The sequence below is a fragment of the Seriola dumerili genome, unplaced genomic scaffold, assembly GCF_002260705.1.
Source record: "Seriola dumerili isolate Sdu_G_001 unplaced genomic scaffold, Sdu_1.0 BDQW01000349.1, whole genome shotgun sequence".
NCBI lineage: Eukaryota > Metazoa > Chordata > Actinopteri > Carangiformes > Carangidae > Seriola > Seriola dumerili.
The window spans coordinates 1204781-1224248 of record NW_019174604.1 but is presented as its reverse complement, the minus strand read 5'-3'; the positions used below and the strand labels follow the sequence as shown (position 1 = coordinate 1224248).

Here is a 19468-nt window from a genome sequence, read left to right as displayed (position 1 = left end):
CATAGAATAGTAAGGCATAAAAAGTCATATTTTAGAAACGCATAAAAAGTCATATTTTAGAAAAGCATAAAATGTCATAAAAACGTCATAGTATAGTAAGGCATTAAAAGTCATATTTTAGAAAGGCATAAAAAGTCATATTTTAGAAAAGCATAAAATGGCATATAAACGACATTGTATAGTAAGGCATGAAAAGTCATAGTATAGTAAGGCATAAAAAGGCATAAAAACGTCATAGTATAGTAAGGCATAAAGAGTCATATTTTAGAAAGGCATAAAAAGTCATAAAAACGACATAGTATAGTAAGGCATAAAAGGTCATAAAAACGTCATAGTATAGTAAGGCATAAAAAGTGAAAAAAACGTCATATTTTAGTAAGGCATAAAAAGTCATAAAAACTTCATAGTATAGTAAGGCATAAAAAGTCATATTTTAGCAAGGAATAAAAAGTCATAAAAACGACATAGTATAATAAGGCATAAAAAGTTATAAAAACGTCATAGTATAGTAAGGCAGAAAAAGTCACAGAATAGAAAGGCATAAAAAGTAATAAAAACGTCATAGTATAGTAGTGCCTAAAAAGTCATAGAATAGTAAGGCATAAAAAGTCATAAAAACGACATAGTATAGTAAGTCATGAAAAGTCATAGTATAGTAAGGCATAAAAAGTCATAAAAACGTCATAGTATAGTAGGGCCTAAAAAGTCATAGAATAGTAAGGCATAAAAAGTCATATTTTAGAAACGCATAAAAAGTCATATTTTAGAAAAGCATAAAATGTCATAAAAACGTCATAGTATAGTAAGGCATTAAAAGTCATATTTTAGAAAGGCATAAAAAGTCATATTTTAGAAAAGCATAAAATGGCATATAAACGACATTGTATAGTAAGGCATGAAAAGTCATAGTATAGTAAGGCATAAAAAGGCATAAAAACGTCATAGTATAGTAAGGCATAAAGAGTCATATTTTAGAAAGGCATAAAAAGTCATAAAAACGACATTGTATAGTAACGCATGAAAAGTCATAAAAAGTCATAGTATAGTAAGGCATAAAAAGTGAAAAAAACTTCATATTACAGTAAGGCATAAAAAGTCATAAAAACTTCATAGTATAGTACGGCATAAAAAGTCATAAAAACGTCATAGTATAGTAAGGCATGAAAAGTCATAAAAACATCATAGTATAGTAAGGCATAAAAAGTCATATTTTAGCAAGGCATAAAAAGTCATAAAAACATCATAGTATAGTAAGGCATAAAAAGTCATAAAAACGTCATATTATAATAAGTCAAAAAAAAAACTTAAAAAACGTCATAGTATAGTAAGGCATAAAAAGTCATAAAAACGTCATAGTACAGTAAGGCATGAAAAGTGAAAAAAACGTCATAGTACAGTAAGGCTTAAAAAGTGTAAAAAACGTCACAGAATAGTGAGGCATAAAAAGTGAAAAAAACGTCATATTTTAGCAAGGCATAAAAAGTTATAAAAACGTCATAGTATACTAAGGCATAAAAAGTGAAAAAAACTTCATAGTATATTAAGGCATAAAAAATAAAAAATAAAAATATCATGTTATAATAAGGCAAAAAAAATTTTTAAAAACGTTATAGTATAGTACGGCATAAAAAGTAAAAAAAACATCATAGTATAGTAAGGCATAAAAAGTCATAAAAATGACATAGCATAGTAAGGCATAAAAAGTGAAAAAAACTTCATAGTATATTAAGGCATAAAAAATAAAAAATAAAAATATCATGTTATAATAAGGCAAAAAAAAATTTTAAAAACGTTATAGTATAGTACGGCATAAAAAGTGAAAAAAACTTCATAGTATATTAAGGCATAAAAAATAAAAAATAAAAATATCATGTTATAATAAGGCAAAAAAAAATTTTAAAAACGTTATAGTATAGTACGGCATAAAAAGTGAAAAAAACTTCATAGTATATTAAGGCATAAAAAATAAAAAATAAAAATATCATGTTATAATAAGGCAAAAAAAAATTTTAAAAACGTTATAGTATAGTACGGCATAAAAAGTGAAAAAAACTTCATAGTATATTAAGGCATAAAAAATAAAAAATAAAAATATCATGTTATAATAAGGCAAAAAAAAATTTTAAAAACGTTATAGTATAGTACGGCATAAAAAGTGAAAAAAACTTCATAGTATATTAAGGCATAAAAAATAAAAAATAAAAATATCATGTTATAATAAGGCAAAAAAAAATTTTAAAAACGTTATAGTATAGTACGGCATAAAAAGTGAAAAAAACTTCATAGTATATTAAGGCATAAAAAATAAAAAATAAAAATATCATGTTATAATAAGGCAAAAAAAAATTTTAAAAACGTTATAGTATAGTACGGCATAAAAAGTGAAAAAAACTTCATAGTATATTAAGGCATAAAAAATAAAAAATAAAAATATCATGTTATAATAAGGCAAAAAAAAATTTTAAAAACGTTATAGTATAGTACGGCATAAAAAGTGAAAAAAACTTCATAGTATATTAAGGCATAAAAAATAAAAAATAAAAATATCATGTTATAATAAGGCAAAAAAAAATTTTAAAAACGTTATAGTATAGTACGGCATAAAAAGTGAAAAAAACTTCATAGTATATTAAGGCATAAAAAATAAAAAATAAAAATATCATGTTATAATAAGGCAAAAAAAAATTTTAAAAACGTTATAGTATAGTACGGCATAAAAAGTGAAAAAAACTTCATAGTATATTAAGGCATAAAAAATAAAAAATAAAAATATCATGTTATAATAAGGCAAAAAAAAATTTTAAAAACGTTATAGTATAGTACGGCATAAAAAGTGAAAAAAACTTCATAGTATATTAAGGCATAAAAAATAAAAAATAAAAATATCATGTTATAATAAGGCAAAAAAAAATTTTAAAAACGTTATAGTATAGTACGGCATAAAAAGTGAAAAAAACTTCATAGTATATTAAGGCATAAAAAATAAAAAATAAAAATATCATGTTATAATAAGGCAAAAAAAAATTTTAAAAACGTTATAGTATAGTACGGCATAAAAAGTGAAAAAAACTTCATAGTATATTAAGGCATAAAAAATAAAAAATAAAAATATCATGTTATAATAAGGCAAAAAAAAATTTTAAAAACGTTATAGTATAGTACGGCATAAAAAGTGAAAAAAACTTCATAGTATATTAAGGCATAAAAAATAAAAAATAAAAATATCATGTTATAATAAGGCAAAAAAAAATTTTAAAAACGTTATAGTATAGTACGGCATAAAAAGTGAAAAAAACTTCATAGTATATTAAGGCATAAAAAATAAAAAATAAAAATATCATGTTATAATAAGGCAAAAAAAAATTTTAAAAACGTTATAGTATAGTACGGCATAAAAAGTGAAAAAAACTTCATAGTATATTAAGGCATAAAAAATAAAAAATAAAAATATCATGTTATAATAAGGCAAAAAAAAATTTTAAAAACGTTATAGTATAGTACGGCATAAAAAGTGAAAAAAACTTCATAGTATATTAAGGCATAAAAAATAAAAAATAAAAATATCATGTTATAATAAGGCAAAAAAAAATTTTAAAAACGTTATAGTATAGTACGGCATAAAAAGTGAAAAAAACTTCATAGTATATTAAGGCATAAAAAATAAAAAATAAAAATATCATGTTATAATAAGGCAAAAAAAAATTTTAAAAACGTTATAGTATAGTACGGCATAAAAAGTGAAAAAAACTTCATAGTATATTAAGGCATAAAAAATAAAAAATAAAAATATCATGTTATAATAAGGCAAAAAAAAATTTTAAAAACGTTATAGTATAGTACGGCATAAAAAGTGAAAAAAACTTCATAGTATATTAAGGCATAAAAAATAAAAAATAAAAATATCATGTTATAATAAGGCAAAAAAAAATTTTAAAAACGTTATAGTATAGTACGGCATAAAAAGTGAAAAAAACTTCATAGTATATTAAGGCATAAAAAATAAAAAATAAAAATATCATGTTATAATAAGGCAAAAAAAAATTTTAAAAACGTTATAGTATAGTACGGCATAAAAAGTGAAAAAAAAGTCATCGTATAGTAAGGCATAAAAATTTATAAAAACATGATAGTATAGTAAGGCATAAAAAAGTGAAAAAAATGTCACAGAATAGTAATGCATCAAAAGTCATAAAAATGACATAGTATAGTAAGGCATAAAAAGTCACAGAATAGTAAGGCATAAAAAGTCATAAAAACGTCATAGTATAGTAAGGCATAAAAAGTCACAGAATAGTAAGGCATAAAAAGTCATAAAAACATCATAGTATAGTAAGGCATAAAAATTTATAAAAACATCATAGTATAGTAAGGCATGAAAAGTCATAAAAACATCATAGTATAGTAAGGCATAAAAGTCATAATAATGTCACAGCATAGTAAGGCAAAAAAAGTGAAAAAAAACGTCATATTTTAGCAAGGCATGAAAAGTCATAAAAACATCATGGTATAGTAAGGCATAAAAAGTCATAAAAACGTCATAGTATAGTAAGGCATAAAAAATTGAAAAAAACGTCATATTTTAGCAAGGCATAAAAAGTCATAAAAATGACATAGTATAGTAAGGCATAAACATCATAAAAATGTCGCAGTATAGTAAGGCATAAAAAATAAAAAATAAAAATCTCATAGTATAATAAGGCAAAAAAAAATTAAAATACGTCATAGTATAGTACGGCATAAAAAGTGAAAAAAAACGTCATATTTTAGCAAGGCATGAAAAGTCATAAAAACATCATGGTATAGTAAGGCATAAAAAGTCATAAAAACGTCATAGTATAGTAAGGCATAAACATCATAAAAATGTCGCAGTATAGTAAGGCATAAAAAATAAAAAATAAAAATCTCATAGTATAATAAGGCAAAAAAAAATTAAAATACGTCATAGTATAGTACGGCATAAAAAGTGAAAAAAACGTCATAGTATAGTAAGGCCTAAAAAATAAAAATTAAAACGTTACATTATAATAATCCAAAAAATTTTTTTTAAAAACGTCGTAGTATAGTAAGGCATAAAAAGTGAAAAAAACGTCATAGTACAGTAAGGCAGTAAAAAGTGAAAACGTCATAGTATAGTAAGGCATAAAATGTCACAGAATAGTAAGGCATAAAAAGTCATAAAAACATCATAGTATAGTAAGGCATAAAAATTTATAAAAACATCATAGTATAGTAAGGCATGAAAAATTGAAAAAAACGTCATATTTTAGCAAGGCATGAAAAGTCATAAAAATGACATAGTATAGTAAGGCATAAACATCATAAAAATGTCGCAGTACAGTAAGGCATAAAAAATAAAAAATAAAAATCTCACAGTATAATAAGGCAAAAAAAAATTAAAATACGTCATAGTATAGTAAGGCATAAAAAGTGAAAAAAAAATGTCATAGTATAGTAAGGCATAAAAAGTGAAAAAAACGTCATAGTATAGTAAGGCCTAAAAAATAAAAAATAAAAACGTTACATTATAATAATCCAAAAATTTTTTTTTAAAAACGTCGTAGTATAGTAAGGCATAAAAAGTGAAAAAATCGTAATAGTATAATAAGGCATAAAAAAACTACATGGAGAATACTGTGGAAAACAAGATAAAACTGAATTGGAAGATACAAGCTAAAAAACAACAGACCACCCCCCTTCAGCTCCACAGCCCCCCCTCTTTCAGAGGTGACATCATCACCTCCTCATTATAGGAACCTTAACAGGCAAGATAGACCAATGGAGAAATGCCAGTTTTAGTTCTTCAGATCATCCCGGGGCTCTGAAGAACTATTTGTGAATAATTGGTTGATATTGTAAATTTACATCTGACTATCTTAAATAAAAGTGTTATAAAGTCAATAGTGGTGCGTATGTTATTTGTTATTAAGTTTCCAACCCCACTTTAGTTGAAAGACTACATACAGAGACTTAACAATTTAATTTGCATTTCTTCAGTTTATTATATTTTATGAGAAATGTAAGAAAATTGATCTGAATCTAAATCAGTAAATATTGTATTTAGATTGTGCTTCTACAGGTTTTAACATTACTTTACAAACTTAAAGATTCAATGTTGACACAAATACTGCAAGTTGAAGTTTGAGATGATTTTAATCTGTTTTACACAGTATTTTTTACTTTGTCTTCCAAAACAAAAGGTTTACTTTACAATATTAAGCTTGTGTTAATATTTCATTGATTGACACTTAATTTTATTATTAGGAAAAAGTTTCTCTGCAGAAACTTTAGTGGCGTCACTTTATTGAAGGAGTTTGATCATAATGAATGAGTAGAAATCTGTAAAATAACAGTTTTTCTCTGTAAATATTAATGAAACTTTCCGTAAATTTATTGTTTTTACACTTCATTTGAATTAGGATATTTCACTTTAATTTTACGGTTTTTGTTTGGCAGCTGCTGCTGCTCATTCCGTTTTTTTTACAATTTCTTTTTTTACAGTGTAGTATAGTTAAGCCATTAAAAAGTCATAAAATCATAGTATAGTACGGCATAAAAAGTAAAAAACAAAACGTCATAGTATAGTAAGGTGTCAATAACTTCAGAATACACACACTCACAGATCAGTTGAAGCTTTTATTTCCAAACACATTCATAAGGCCACAGACTCACTGCACATTCTGGTTGGAATCAGACAACAGGAAACAAAAACATCCAAAAATATTTTTCTCAATATAGAATCAGATATAAAAGAGTTTGTCCTCCATAAGAGACTAGATGAAGTGCTTTAGGACACAGTCACAGAAACATATTTACACAACGGCAACGTTAAAGGAAAAAGAGCAAATCAATGAATCAAAAGTTTTCAAAGTAAAAGCATCTGTAGTGATCTTTGAGGGTCAGTGTTTGTTTAAATAAAACACAAAAAACAGACTGGGAGAGTAAGTGTGAGAATCATTTCTGATAATCTGCTGTGATGCTCAACAGGTAGAAGTTCAGGTGAATTGTGGGTAAAATGGCCTTTTAAATGAGCATTTTACGTCACAGCAGAAACTCAGACACAGGACGGAGCACCAAGGGAAGCTGAGTGTAGAAAACTGTGACGAGCTCTCTGGTTACAAACACAAAACTCATTATTCATTCTGCTTTAAATACCAAAAACACCTGCACAGGTGAGAGACAGAAAAGCCAGACTTTATTTCAGATCCTCACTGTTTTTAAAACCCTTCAGTAACAGCGGAGGAGGAGGAATCAGCTGGGTGAGACGCAGTTTACTAAATACATGATCTTTAAGGCGGGAAACTGAAAACCTGTTCACACTGAGGAGGAACTGATGGCAGTGTTTGTTTTGTGTTTTACTCATTATCTTTGTCTGAACATGTTACTGTTTAAAATCCACATTTAACTGAGTGTTATAAAAACACCTAAAAGGTTTCACCACAGACTAAAGTGTTACACCTGCTGACACGACTCATCCATTAAAGCTCCTCCAGTGTAAAGGTCTGTGTCCATGTGTAGTGTGATTATAGATCAGCTCTAGCTTCTATATTAATACTGTGAAAGTATCAAAGCCTCAGTCCACAGAGAAATGCACACAGCCTGTATTCAGAAACTGAGCCTTAAAACCAGCCGTCAGGACTTCTGGAACTTTGTGATGTCACAACAAAGCAGTCACCAAGCCCCGCCCACCTGGACCCACCATCCAAACCTTGCAGGATTTGGTTTCTCTGAGTGTTTTTACCTGAAATCTGCTATATTTTTATTGGATCACTCAGAAAACAGTCAGCCAATCAGAAGAGAGGCTCAGAGCCTCCTCTCTTCTGATTGGCTCACTGACCTGTTGTTACTAGAGCTGCAGAGAGAAGCCTGAGAGAGGAGATGTAAAACTACACTGAGATGGTTTTTATATCTTCTGATGGATCAACACTTCAAATAAAACACAGAAGAAGAAACATGGAGCTTTACAGGTCAAGATGAATCAAATTACAGTCCAGTAATGGATCAATCAAGGCAACTATTTCAATAACTGATCAATGGGTTCAGTTCTTCTCTCTGCTTCTTTTCTTCATTAATTATCATGAACTGAATTGACTGAATATCGTTGGTGTTGAACTGTCGTTAAGACACAACAAGTAACAGTGATGAATACTTTTCACTGTGTTCTGATGTTTTATAAACTAAATATTGATATATAACAGATTATAAATCTATATGATGTTATGTGAAGAAAGAAACAAAGTAACTGATCGACCAATCAGCAGCTGGCGTTCACAGAGGACTGCATGGCTTTCATCAGGTTTAATGTTAAAGTTGTGGTTTACTGTATTTTCTTACTATGTTAAAACCAGCTCTGATGTCTGTGACTCCATTAGAGACATCAGAGTCTCACACGTTCCCTCATCACCATGAACACCCCCCCCCCCCCCCCCACTCTGACTAATCTCAGAATTCTAGAAAACATTCTTTCTCTTCCGTAGGTTTGAATCTGTACATCTGTTGACAACGATAAAAACAGAATAGTGTCAGACTTCAAACACACCAACCTGTGTGTGTGTGTGTGTGTGTGCGCGTCTGTGTGTGTGCGCGTGTGTGTGTGTGTGTGTGTGTGTGGACTCCTCTGTAACCTCGGTTTACCCATGAGGCTGTTCTCTGCAAGATTTTTCTTTGCAACCAAGAGAAAGTGGTAACCACGGCGACCACAGCTCAATAACAACAACAGCTGATGTGGAGAAACAACAACAACAGAGGCGGTGGAGGAATGTGAGGAACTGGTCTCTGTCTCTTGGGGACGGTCCTCCCAGAAGCCCCTCCCTCCTTCAACAGCTTCCTGAGAACCCGTCTTCACACTTTCAAAATAAAACTCATCATGGCGGCGAAGCGGGAATCTCTGTGGCGTCCTGCCCTCCGCCGGGCTCAGGCGTAGAAGATGAGCTCGGGGATCTGCCCCCCCTGCACTCCGGTGCCGTTGGTGCTGTCCGAGGAGCACTGGAACTGGAAGGTCACTTTCCCACACTGCACCTCTGTCATGCCCTCCTGGCCGAAGTAGCTCAGCTCGTTGCCGTCCAGCACCACGCTGGCGGTGTAGAAGGTGTCCGGCTCGATCTGCACCGGGTACTCGAACCAGACGGGGAAGGTGCTGCTGGAGCCGTCCGAGAAGTACTTGATGATCCTCTGAGCCATCGGCACGCCCTGACGCTTCAGCTCGATCTTGGCGCTGTACTCGGCCGAGCCGCAGCTGGAGCCGTACAAGCCGAAGCCGGCGATGAACACGCGCTTGTCCACGGCGAACTGGATGCTGTCGCAGCGGCCTCGGTACCGCCACTGGTTGCTCCTGTAGGCGCAGGACTGGAAGCGGTGGCAGCGCTGCGGCGCCAGGCCTTTACGAGGTTTGGTGCAGAACAGGAGTTCAGGCTTGTTGGCGGCGGTGTACCACAGGAAGATGTCGTTGGTCTCGTTGAGCGTGAGCACACCGGACTGCGCCGCTCCGTTGGCGAAGTCCTCTAACGCCATGGTGGGGATGCGGATCAAGTAGATGGCCTTCCCCAGGACCAGGCGCTTGTTCTCGATGGTCGGGGACAGGTCCTGTCGTTGGCACTCGGCCTCGGCCCAGTTCAGCGCCGCCTCGAACACCACCATCTCTTTGGCGTTGAGCGTCTCCCGCCGCAGGATGCTCTCCAGCGTCTGAGTGTCGATGTCGCAGAAGCCCTCGGAGCGCAGCGCGAGCTCGGCCTGCGCGTCGATCACCTCCCAGCAGCGCTGCGTCAGGTCGGGCTCCTCGAACAGGCAGCTCTGCGACAGCAGCACGCAGGCGTTCTTGGCGCTAAGGCTGGTCTCCAGGAAGTTGACGCAGGCCCGGGCCAGGTGAGGCACGATGTACTTTTTGGCAGCATAGAGGGTGGCGAGCACCGTGTCGGCGCAGAGGTCGATCTCATCACAGTAGATGTACCTGCAGAGGTCAAAAACAGACGCCGCCGTCACCAGAAATAAATATGAACCCTTGTTTTGAGCCTGATATTTCTACTGAGAGAATCCAAAGGTGGACGTACTTCAACATGGCCAGGAAGGAAGGAGGCTCCACGTCAGGGATCCGGATCTCCTCCTGATCCTCGGCCAGTTCGCCGTAGAACATGGCGTGGAACACGGAGCTGCCGACGGCCAGGACGTACTGCAGCAGAGGGAGAGAGAGGACACATTGACATCACACAGAGACAAACAGCTGGGAGCTCTGGTCATGTGACTCAGCTTCACTGCTCTGCTCTCCAGTCCGTTACCACGTCACAACATATGAACTACATGGAAAACCAAGTTGAAAGTTAAATCGTTTTGTTTTTATGTGGCTGGTAAATCTTCAGGCTCATTAAAGACTTCATTCATTTTCAGATTGTAAGTATCACCTGTGAGTCACTTGCAGATGTCGTACGTTCTATCACGTCTCACACTCTGTAAAAGTTCCACGCGGCCGACATGTTTCGTTTTGGCGGCCTGTCGGCGGGAGGCGGAGCTTCACTACACAGGTGATCGGTTTGAAGGTGATCGCTGACTAGAAGCTTTAATTCCCATCTACCCCAACATCCCCTCTATAAGAGTCAGTCAGTCTTTGTCACACTTTATAGTTTGTGTTGAGATTTTGAATCTTGAAGGTGAAACGTCTGAATCAAGGTTCACGTGACTGTTGACATGAACTCCTGAGACCTGGATCTGGTCCAGGACCGTACGAGCTCCACGAAACACTGAGTCACAACAGATCCACCAACGAGTCACAGTTTTTCTTTAAGACGAGTTTGTCCTGAGATAATGAAACATTTTAAATCATATTTAAATTGTTATCTTCTAAAATCATACATGATATTATAAAACCTTTAAATCCACAGCTGCTCCTGAACAGACCTGCAGTCTGACGGGTTTTACCTTGTGTCCTGGGACTCGCTGCGTCCCTCCAGGTGGCCCGACCACGAAGTGAACATCCGCCATCATCTCATTGTTGAACATGACTGAATTTCTACAAAGACACAGAATTCACCAACTGTCAGTGTTTTATATAAAGAACAAAAAGATTCATATGGAGCTTCCTCCTCCCTCAGGTGACCTGCTGTTTTGAATCAACACTGACGGTGATTTACCATCTGCATGTGTGTGACGCAGCAGTAATAAATCTGTGGTTCTTCGACTGTCAGGGTTTGAGGGTCTGAATCAGGACTGAGGCTCCAGGACCAGAGAACCACAGAACTGATTCTAGACTGTCTAATATTGTTTTTTCACCAATCTGATGATGAACCGGAGCCTCTTTGGTTCCAAAAGTCTGAAACAAACAAGATTGGACTGTTTTCCTTTACTGTGATGAGACCGAGAGACAAACTTTGATTATCACTTCCAGCAGACGACACATGGGTGTGGTTTCACTTTATTCACCTGTCCATGTGTGTGTCGGGATAGACAAAAGAGAGGAAGTGAGGCTCTGATGTTTTGTAGTGACTGTTTTCTAACAACACAAAGGCTGATCAGTTCCTGTTGTTTCAAATAAACAGTGTCAAACTCATATGGACTAGACAATGGATCCGTACAAACGTGTTGCAGTCAAGAGCCCACTCTCTTTCAGCTTTCTTCAATGGACAGTAGCTGCTACAACATGAGTTTAAAGGCTTAACAATGGTTCAGTGAATCTAATAACACCTAGCAAAGGAGAATAACAACCCTGTGCAGCAGTGTGGTGTTTACTGGTCAGAAGGTCAGTGGGAACGAGCTGAAGTTCCCTGAACCCACCATCATGTGGATGAGACCAGTTTGTGACATGGAGCATGATACTGCTGGAAGGAGCCATTAGAAGATGAACAACACTCAGACACACTGAGACATTCACACCATGTTGGGTTGGTGTTAAGGCCCAGACAGAGCCGTGCTTCCGCTCCTCCACACTGTCCAATCAGCTGTGTGGATGAGCACCTGGAGGGCAGGTGTTCAGACACTCACCTCTCTCGGATGGTGGGGTACAGGCCCTGCCAGTTGCAGCAGCCCTGCGCGGCGGAGGCGGTGTTGTTGTTGGTCAGGTTCTGCTGCTGGTACTGCTGGATGGAGGTGGTGCTGCTCGCTGAGGCGGGGGGGACCAGCTTCTTAGTGGGGAACAGCTCTGCAGCCATTATCTTCCAGTCAGACTGCGGGCCGGCTCATGGCTGAACGGCGGAGGGTGGAGAGGACTGCGGAGAGACGTGGTTCATGATCAGTGACAGTGAACACAGGAGCGACTTCGTTTAGAAACCCGAGGGTTCACGGTGTAGCTGTGCTAACGTTAGCGCAGCTAGCCAAACATCGTCAGGGTCCTTTTCACCGGCAGGTTTTTACACGTCACCTCGATGAAACCTACCGACACCGAACCATGTCAACACCGAGCTAAACACACACACAACAGAGAGTTAACCGGGCGATGCCCGAACCCCGGGGTGTTGTTAATTCACTGTTAACTTTAGCATGTTTATGCTAGTTAGTTAGCCAACTAAGTTTAAAGGTGTATGAGTTTATTCTCCCGCCATCGTTCGGCTTTTTTGTAAATAACACAGTCTCCACTTACTTGAGTGTGACGCAGAGATATTTCGGATCATATCCTGTTTCCACATTCACTAGTTTTTTAGTTGTTCAACAGACTGGCGGATTAGCTTTGTTTACAGTAGCTAGTCATCTTCTTCTTCTACGGTTTACAGCGGCAGGCTCAGCTCATCGGAGGAAGAGCACCGCCCCCTGGAGGACACAGAGGAAACCACACTGTGATGCTGCTGGAAGGAGCTGCCACTTCATGCTCTTGGTTTCCTGTTTGTGATGGAAAACTCTTTCGAATAATTAAAGTTTGTTTTATACTAATTTATTATTATATATCTTTATCTTCAATAATTATATTTATCATTTTAATTTCTTATTATTTAGGTTTTTGTGGGGTGTTGTGACGCTTTGTCTCAAATCTCACTTTGTATTTTTGACCTTTTTTTTGCACACCTGTGACAGACAGGTGCAGAGAAAAGGTGGTGTAAAAAAAAAAGTGTGGGAGCTGATTTTTGTTACTTTGATTAATGTTTTTTTTAACTTTAAATCCTCTTCATTTTATCGATATAATTACGTCCTGTTACATGTCCCTATTCAAAAGGATAATTAATCTAAGGTGGATTAATATTCACAGTGAAATCAAAGGTAAAAGCCCACTGTCACAAATGGATGCTTGTTTACACAAGGAGAACATGAGTGAGACTCAACTTTACTCTGAATAAACTGAATGTGCATGTTGTTCCAAAGCATTAATAAATATTTTACGCATATTTATATTACACTACAATGTCCTGGGAAACAGTGAGGTAAATGTTTTAGTACAATACATCATGTTATATTAATATTATTATTATAGTAATATCTGATAATACTGAATGACTAATATTGAAACTGTATTCCTCTCGGAAACTTTAACATTTACAACTTTAACTTTACTTTACTGTACTTCCCTCTTTCTTCTTTATTTTCTCCTCAGCTCAGGTTCATTTTTTTCTCATTAAATATAATTAATGTTTTTAATTATTATTTAGTTTTTTTTCTATTTTTTGTCTCTGTTATGTTTAATGTCTTTCACAGTAAGTAGAGGGTTCGTCCTCCAGTCACAGGGTTGGAGGTTCGATCCCCGGCTTGTCCACATGTCAGTGTCCTCGGGCAAAACCCCAAATTGTTCCTGATGGTGAGAAACACTGTGAGTGTGTGTGTGTTGCTGTTCAGTACGTGAACGTGTTGAGTTGAATAAACACAAACACAACACAGACCATCATGATATACAACATATTCCTTTATTGTTACTGATAAATCTGTCACTCTCCCATTTCAAAATAAAAAGAACATGAAAAAAGGAAAACACCTGTGTGTACTTCATGTACTGTGTGTACTTTATGTACTGTGTGTACTTTATGTACAGCCTGATTAGCTTTTATAATCTCTCTTTAACATTTCACTGTACACGTCAAAAGACAATAATAATTTACAGGTTTTGTTCCAGGTTTCAGTTTGAAGGTTCAGCTTCTGCTTTTGGCCACTGAAGACGACAAAATATAAATGTGAACATAGTTTGACTGACGGTTCAGCTGCCTACGTCACTCCTGGCGAGTGTTACTGTTCATGTGGTGAAGGTGACGCCCAACATCTGTATACTGGTTTATAATCAAAGTGTAAAATGGTAAATGACATTAAATGAGACTGTCCTCCTGTGAAGAAGAAACAGGCCCACAGGTCGTCTGTGCAGCAGGTTGTTATGACATCATAGTTAGGTTTTGTTGCTAGGCGACCTCTAGTCGTCGTAGTAATGATGACAGAAGCAAAGGGAAAAGTGTCGGTGATGTAGTATAAAGAGAGACAAAGTCAACAAAACACAGGAATATGACAGAGAGCGTGTTATGGCGGTTATTTTTGTAACCATGACAACAAAGATCGTTTAATGTTGAGGAAGTGCGCTACTTCTTTAACCCAAATCACCATATTTTCCTAAACCTAAACAAGCCATGACCATTATTATAGTAACCATGGTGACAAAGGTCGTAGCCGTTCTCCTTACAGTCCGCGTGTTTATTATTGTAACAATGGCAACCAAGGTCCGGTACGCATGGCGCGGTCGGTCGGGCGCAGATTCAGGAGGAGACTCTGCTATGGGTCGAATCAGAGGCTTGAAAAATACGATCTATACGGTCGTTTAGGTTGAAGGAGTTGGATTAAATGATTCCACTGATCTGTTGCTGCGATCGTTAAACTAAATGTTGATGGAGTCTGGTTTTGAAGTTTAATTTATTCAAATGATGTTTTAAAGCAAACACCACCTTTATTTTCTGCCCTTCTATAAACGCTAATTAGCAAACACAAGTTGATGTTTAAAGTCAAGAAGATTAAAGTTAGAACCCTGAAATAAAAGAAAAAAGACAAGTGGCCCTAATCCTCTTCTGTATAAAAACATTTGATCTGTTTGTGTCATGTAAATGTACACATGCTGTTTTTGCTTGTTGAATATGAGTTTGTTTCACTTCAGGTTAATTTCACAGACTGTAGCAGCTGGAGGGAGCGCTTGTTTTCTACAGGAGGAACAAGGAGGTTAAAGACAGTAAACTGGCTGAATCTGAAAATGCTTGTGTCTCCGTTCTGGAATGAATGGTTCTGCAAAGACGCATGAAAATGTTACAGTGAATGTGCTCAGAGCAGTGTGTTATGGGTAATTGCAGAGGAGGCGAAGGAACGTCAAACAAGCTGAGTGACTGATCCAGTTTTCTACAGGGAGGAGGCGGCTCCAGCATCACCCACGCACAGGGAAGCTGTTTAAAATCTGACTGGACACGTCTGAAAACTTTGGCCTGTTAGTGTTAAAGAGACATTTTAGACTTCAGTTTAAACCTGTAGGAACGTTTGATCCTGCTGCTGATGATCGGTCGTGTTGCTGTTATTAGTGACTAAAGCCGACGTTTAGCTGTTTACTGTTATTCAGACGTTTCAGTGTGGATGCAGACATCACATGACTGAGCCAGTGGTGTCCAGCTGTTTGCTGTTGGAAATCAAAGTGAATACTTCATTTTAAGTGTCAGAACAAACAAACAGACTCCATTCATTTCTTACAGTATTTTATAGGAAAGCTGAATTTAAACCGCAGCCACCAACTCCGTGTGTTTACTCATCACACAAATCATGTTTGATCTTTCGGCTCAGCAACGATTTAAATTTCCCTTTACACCACATTAATAAATAGATCTACTCGAATACCTAAAAACTACAAATCCCGTTTCTGTTGAGCCTTTTACACAGATTAAACTATGACGGAGTATTAGTGCCGCACTGAGGAAACAAAAAGAAATCTGAAATTTCAAGAACAAAGTCGTAATGTTCCGAGAATAAAGTCGTAATGTTACAAGAATTAAGTCTTTTTATAATATATATATATATTCTCATAATGACTTTTTTTCTTCAAATATTGCGACTTCATTCTCGTTATTTCCGTTTCTTTCAGTGTGGCCCTAATCCTCCGTTGTATAAAACTGAGGCTAAAAGAAAAGCAGACTTGTTTGCACTGTGCCAGGAGAATAGCTGCATTTTTGGAGATGATCATTTGGTAAAAAGCAGAAATCAAAGTGTTGCCGCTCTGAGAGGCGGAGTCACGTATCGTACGTCTACTAACACCAGCAGAAACCCCAGGAGAAAAAAAATCACTTTTCAAGTTAAACGGAAAAAAAACGTCTTTAAAAAAAAATATCTACCTGTATCTTACAAGTCTGTCACCAAACACAAAGAGTCGTTTAAAAAACTAGTCATTGCTCCAAATAATAATAATAATTATATTAATGATAATTACACAAAATACAATATTTTCAGGCAGTCAGCGTATAAAGCATGTACAAATCTGGAGGACAGCTTGTGAGCAGTTTGAACTAACGTGTCACTTAAAGTCTTAGAGTTTAGTTATTATTGTTATTTTAAAACAAAATGAGCTAATTAGCATTAGCAACAACACCTGTCAGGTTTAGCAGGAAGCATCTGCTCGTCTCAGTTGAACCGTTCGTCTTTAATTTGGCGTTTTAACATCGTAATAAATACGTGACGTGATTAAAGCAGAAGAAATAAATGAGAAAAGCTTCACTGCAGCTTTTTTTTTTTTCCTGCTGCAGTTTGTCAGAATTTTATAACAATAAATACACAAGAAAAAAAAGCAGCAAGTTTTTAAATCGCGCCTCGTCACAACAAATAGAACAAGTGAATCTGAAGAAACTCAAACCAGAATGTTTCACAAAAAAACTGAAACAGCCCAAAAGTTCAACCCTGGAATATTTCAGGTTGATTTCAGCTGTTTTCAGGAGACATGTGACTGTGGACAGACGCTCCACCTGTGTGTCCAGGTGGAGGCTCGGCTCAGTGTGTCACAGTCTCCAAACACACTGACGGGTTTCATTTCAAAACGATCCCACAGGCATCAACCCCTCTGTCGGGTTCTTCTTCTACTTCCTAACACCTGTGTCTGTGTATTAAGGGACCTGAACCTCACCTGGCACAGGTTTCTCTTCTTCTACGCTGGTAAAGTCGTCACTTCCTGCACAGCTCAGCTCAAGAACTGAGATCCTGAAACAGACGGTTTTAACCAGGAGCTTCAGAGTTTGGATGAAGCAGCTCGAGAGAAACAAGGTTTTATTTTAAATATATATTTAATCATCGCCTGAATCCTCGGCTGCTGTGTGTGTTTCAGGAGGAATGATCTCACCTTCAGGCTGTCGCTTCAGTGTGAATGTAAGTACTGGATCAGACCACATATGTCAGACCTGGATTGAGATTGGGGGCCAGGAACCTGATCAGGATCCCTACAGAGTTCTGTTGGGTCCAAAGTCATTAGATAATAACCGTTAGCAGAACGGAGGAGCAGCAGGTTTATGACCGACTGACAGCAGGGGGCGATAACGAGCCAAAAACATGACGACAGTGTGTGTGTGTGTGTGTTTAACCATCAGTTTTCATATCATCCTGCTCTTTCACGTCGCTGCAGTCACATGTGAGACGGCACTGTACAAAGGTTTAAAGCACCAGAGCAGTGGTTTCCAACCTGAGGGCCGGGGCCCAGTGGGGGGTTGCAGAGCTACTGCAAGTGGGCCGACAAATCATTTGTCTAATAGTAGGATAGGGAGAGAGAGAAGGAAACAAGGAGAGAGAGAGAGAGAGAGAGAGAGAAGGAAACAAGGAGAGAGAGAAAGCCTCCACATTGTTCCTGGGTTGGCGTCATGAAAGTGGGACATGGGCTGGAAACTTTGGGAACCACTGAACCAGAGAACCTGTCTCTGTCTCTTCATGTGGTCCAGACTGACTCCATGATACTACCAGGTCTCTGTGGGGACCAGGTCTCTGTGGGGACCAGGTGACTGTGGGGACCAGGTCTCTGTGGGGACCATGTCTCTGTGGGGACCAGGTCTCTGTGGGGACCAGGTCTCTGTGGGGACCAGGAGACTGTGGGGACCAGGTCTCTGTGGGGACCATGTCTCTGTGGGGACCAGGTCTCTGTGGGGACCAAGTGACTGTGAGGACCAGGTGATGATGATAATGATGATGATGATGAAGAGTGAACATCTAAAGTGACTCAAATGTTTGCACAGTGCTGCTCGGACATGTCGCCATGACAACAGTGTGTTTGTATTGTGGTTGCTCTGACTACAGGTTCTACAGCTGGTTTCAGACCAGCAGGAGTCACTGCCTTCAGAAGGCTCTTATTTTGAAATGAAACTCCTCAGGTGTTTGTGATCTGACCTGCCGCTGCCCTCATGTTTCGACTGTCCACTCAGGGTCATGACCTTTGACCTCTCACCTCCTGTGGGGGCTTTTACAGGGTGAAACAGAAGTCGTCGTCTCCAGGCACAACTTCAAAAGTAAAACTCAACCAGATTCATTTAAAGCAGAAATCCAGCAGCAGGTCCGTCAGTCCACCGTCCTCTCAGCTCCTCCCACTGCATTTTAGCTCCTCTCACATCCCCTTAGCTCCTCCCACGTCCTCTAAACACCTCAAAGAATCTGTGTTCTGAAGAAAAAAGGCACGTTATCATGACGAACACCTCAGAGCGAGTGTCTGGGGTTAGTGACGGAGACAGAGGTGGAGCTTGTATCTTCACCTGTGACGGAGAAAAGAGAAAGAAAAGATTCCAGCGTTTGTAAAATGTACCGAGGCTTTCTGTTTTCATTCATCGTCTCATCCAGAGGTTGGTTTGTTTCAGGACCCAGGCCAGCCTGAGTCCAGGAGGCGGGCGGGGACCAATACGTGACGAATCTTAACAGGAGCAGTCTGTGGACACACCCTCCTCCAAACTCCACCCTCCTCCTCCTCCTCTCCACTCGTCCGTCAGGCTCAGGTCATACGAAGACCTTGGCGAGCGCATCAGCCCCGGCGCTGCCAATGTAGCACTTGGTAGGGTGGAACGCCACGTCGTGGATCGACTCCTCAAACTTCTTCCTGTGGGCGGTGAACTCCTGGATACACGTCTTACTCTCCATGTTCCACAGACGGATGGAGCAGTCGTGACCTGGGGGGGGGGGCAAGGAGAGAGAGAAGGAAACAAGGAGAGAGAAGGAAACAAGGAGAGCGAAGGAAACAAGGAGAGAGAGAAGGAGACATGAGGATTAATGACTTTCATTAATTAACCATCACCAACAGAAACAACAGAAACACAATCGTCTGTTTGTTTCCTGTTGATACAGAAACATTAGAAACTGTGTCAAACATCAAACATCATGTTAATAACTGAGGAACACTCACTTCCAGACATGAGGTACAGTCCGTTTGGATCCACAGCCAGACAGGTGACAGAGTCCAGGTGAGCCACCATGGAGTGGATCAGTTTCCCTTCACAGTCAGACAGATACAGTCAGACAACTGAGACAAGAACTGCTTGAACACGGCTTTAACAACATCATGAGGAACTGGAGTGTGGTTCTCTGAGGAACTGGTGTGTGA

The 19468-nt window shown here is 37.7% G+C and overlaps 2 protein-coding genes across 3 annotated transcripts in view; both read right to left on the bottom strand.

The window, feature by feature from the left end:
* Positions 1–8433: 8433 nt before the first annotated feature.
* On the bottom strand, positions 8434–12667 carry LOC111232913 (BTB/POZ domain-containing protein 3). 2 transcript variants are annotated; one of them, XM_022760609.1, is made up of 5 exons: positions 12560–12667; positions 11965–12188; positions 10906–10996; positions 10044–10162; positions 8434–9943 (listed from the first exon to the last, which is right to left on the bottom strand). In XM_022760609.1, the coding sequence occupies exons 2-5, from the start codon at positions 12129–12131 to the stop codon at positions 8911–8913; spliced, it is 1410 nt and encodes a 469-aa protein (XP_022616330.1). In that variant the 5' UTR covers positions 12132–12188; positions 12560–12667; the 3' UTR covers positions 8434–8910. The 2 variants fall into 2 exon arrangements, with proteins under 2 accessions (XP_022616330.1, XP_022616331.1); XM_022760610.1 differs by lacking the exons at positions 11965–12188; positions 12560–12667 and adding an exon at positions 11118–11158.
* Positions 12668–18015: 5348 nt separating this feature from the next.
* Positions 18016–19468, bottom strand: part of LOC111232914 (striatin-like) — a 51606-nt gene continuing 50153 nt past the window's right edge. The window contains 2 exon segments of the mRNA XM_022760611.1: positions 18016–19037; positions 19271–19357. Of these exon segments, the coding sequence (XP_022616332.1) occupies positions 18868–19037; positions 19271–19357 (257 nt within the window). The 3' untranslated portion in view covers positions 18016–18867.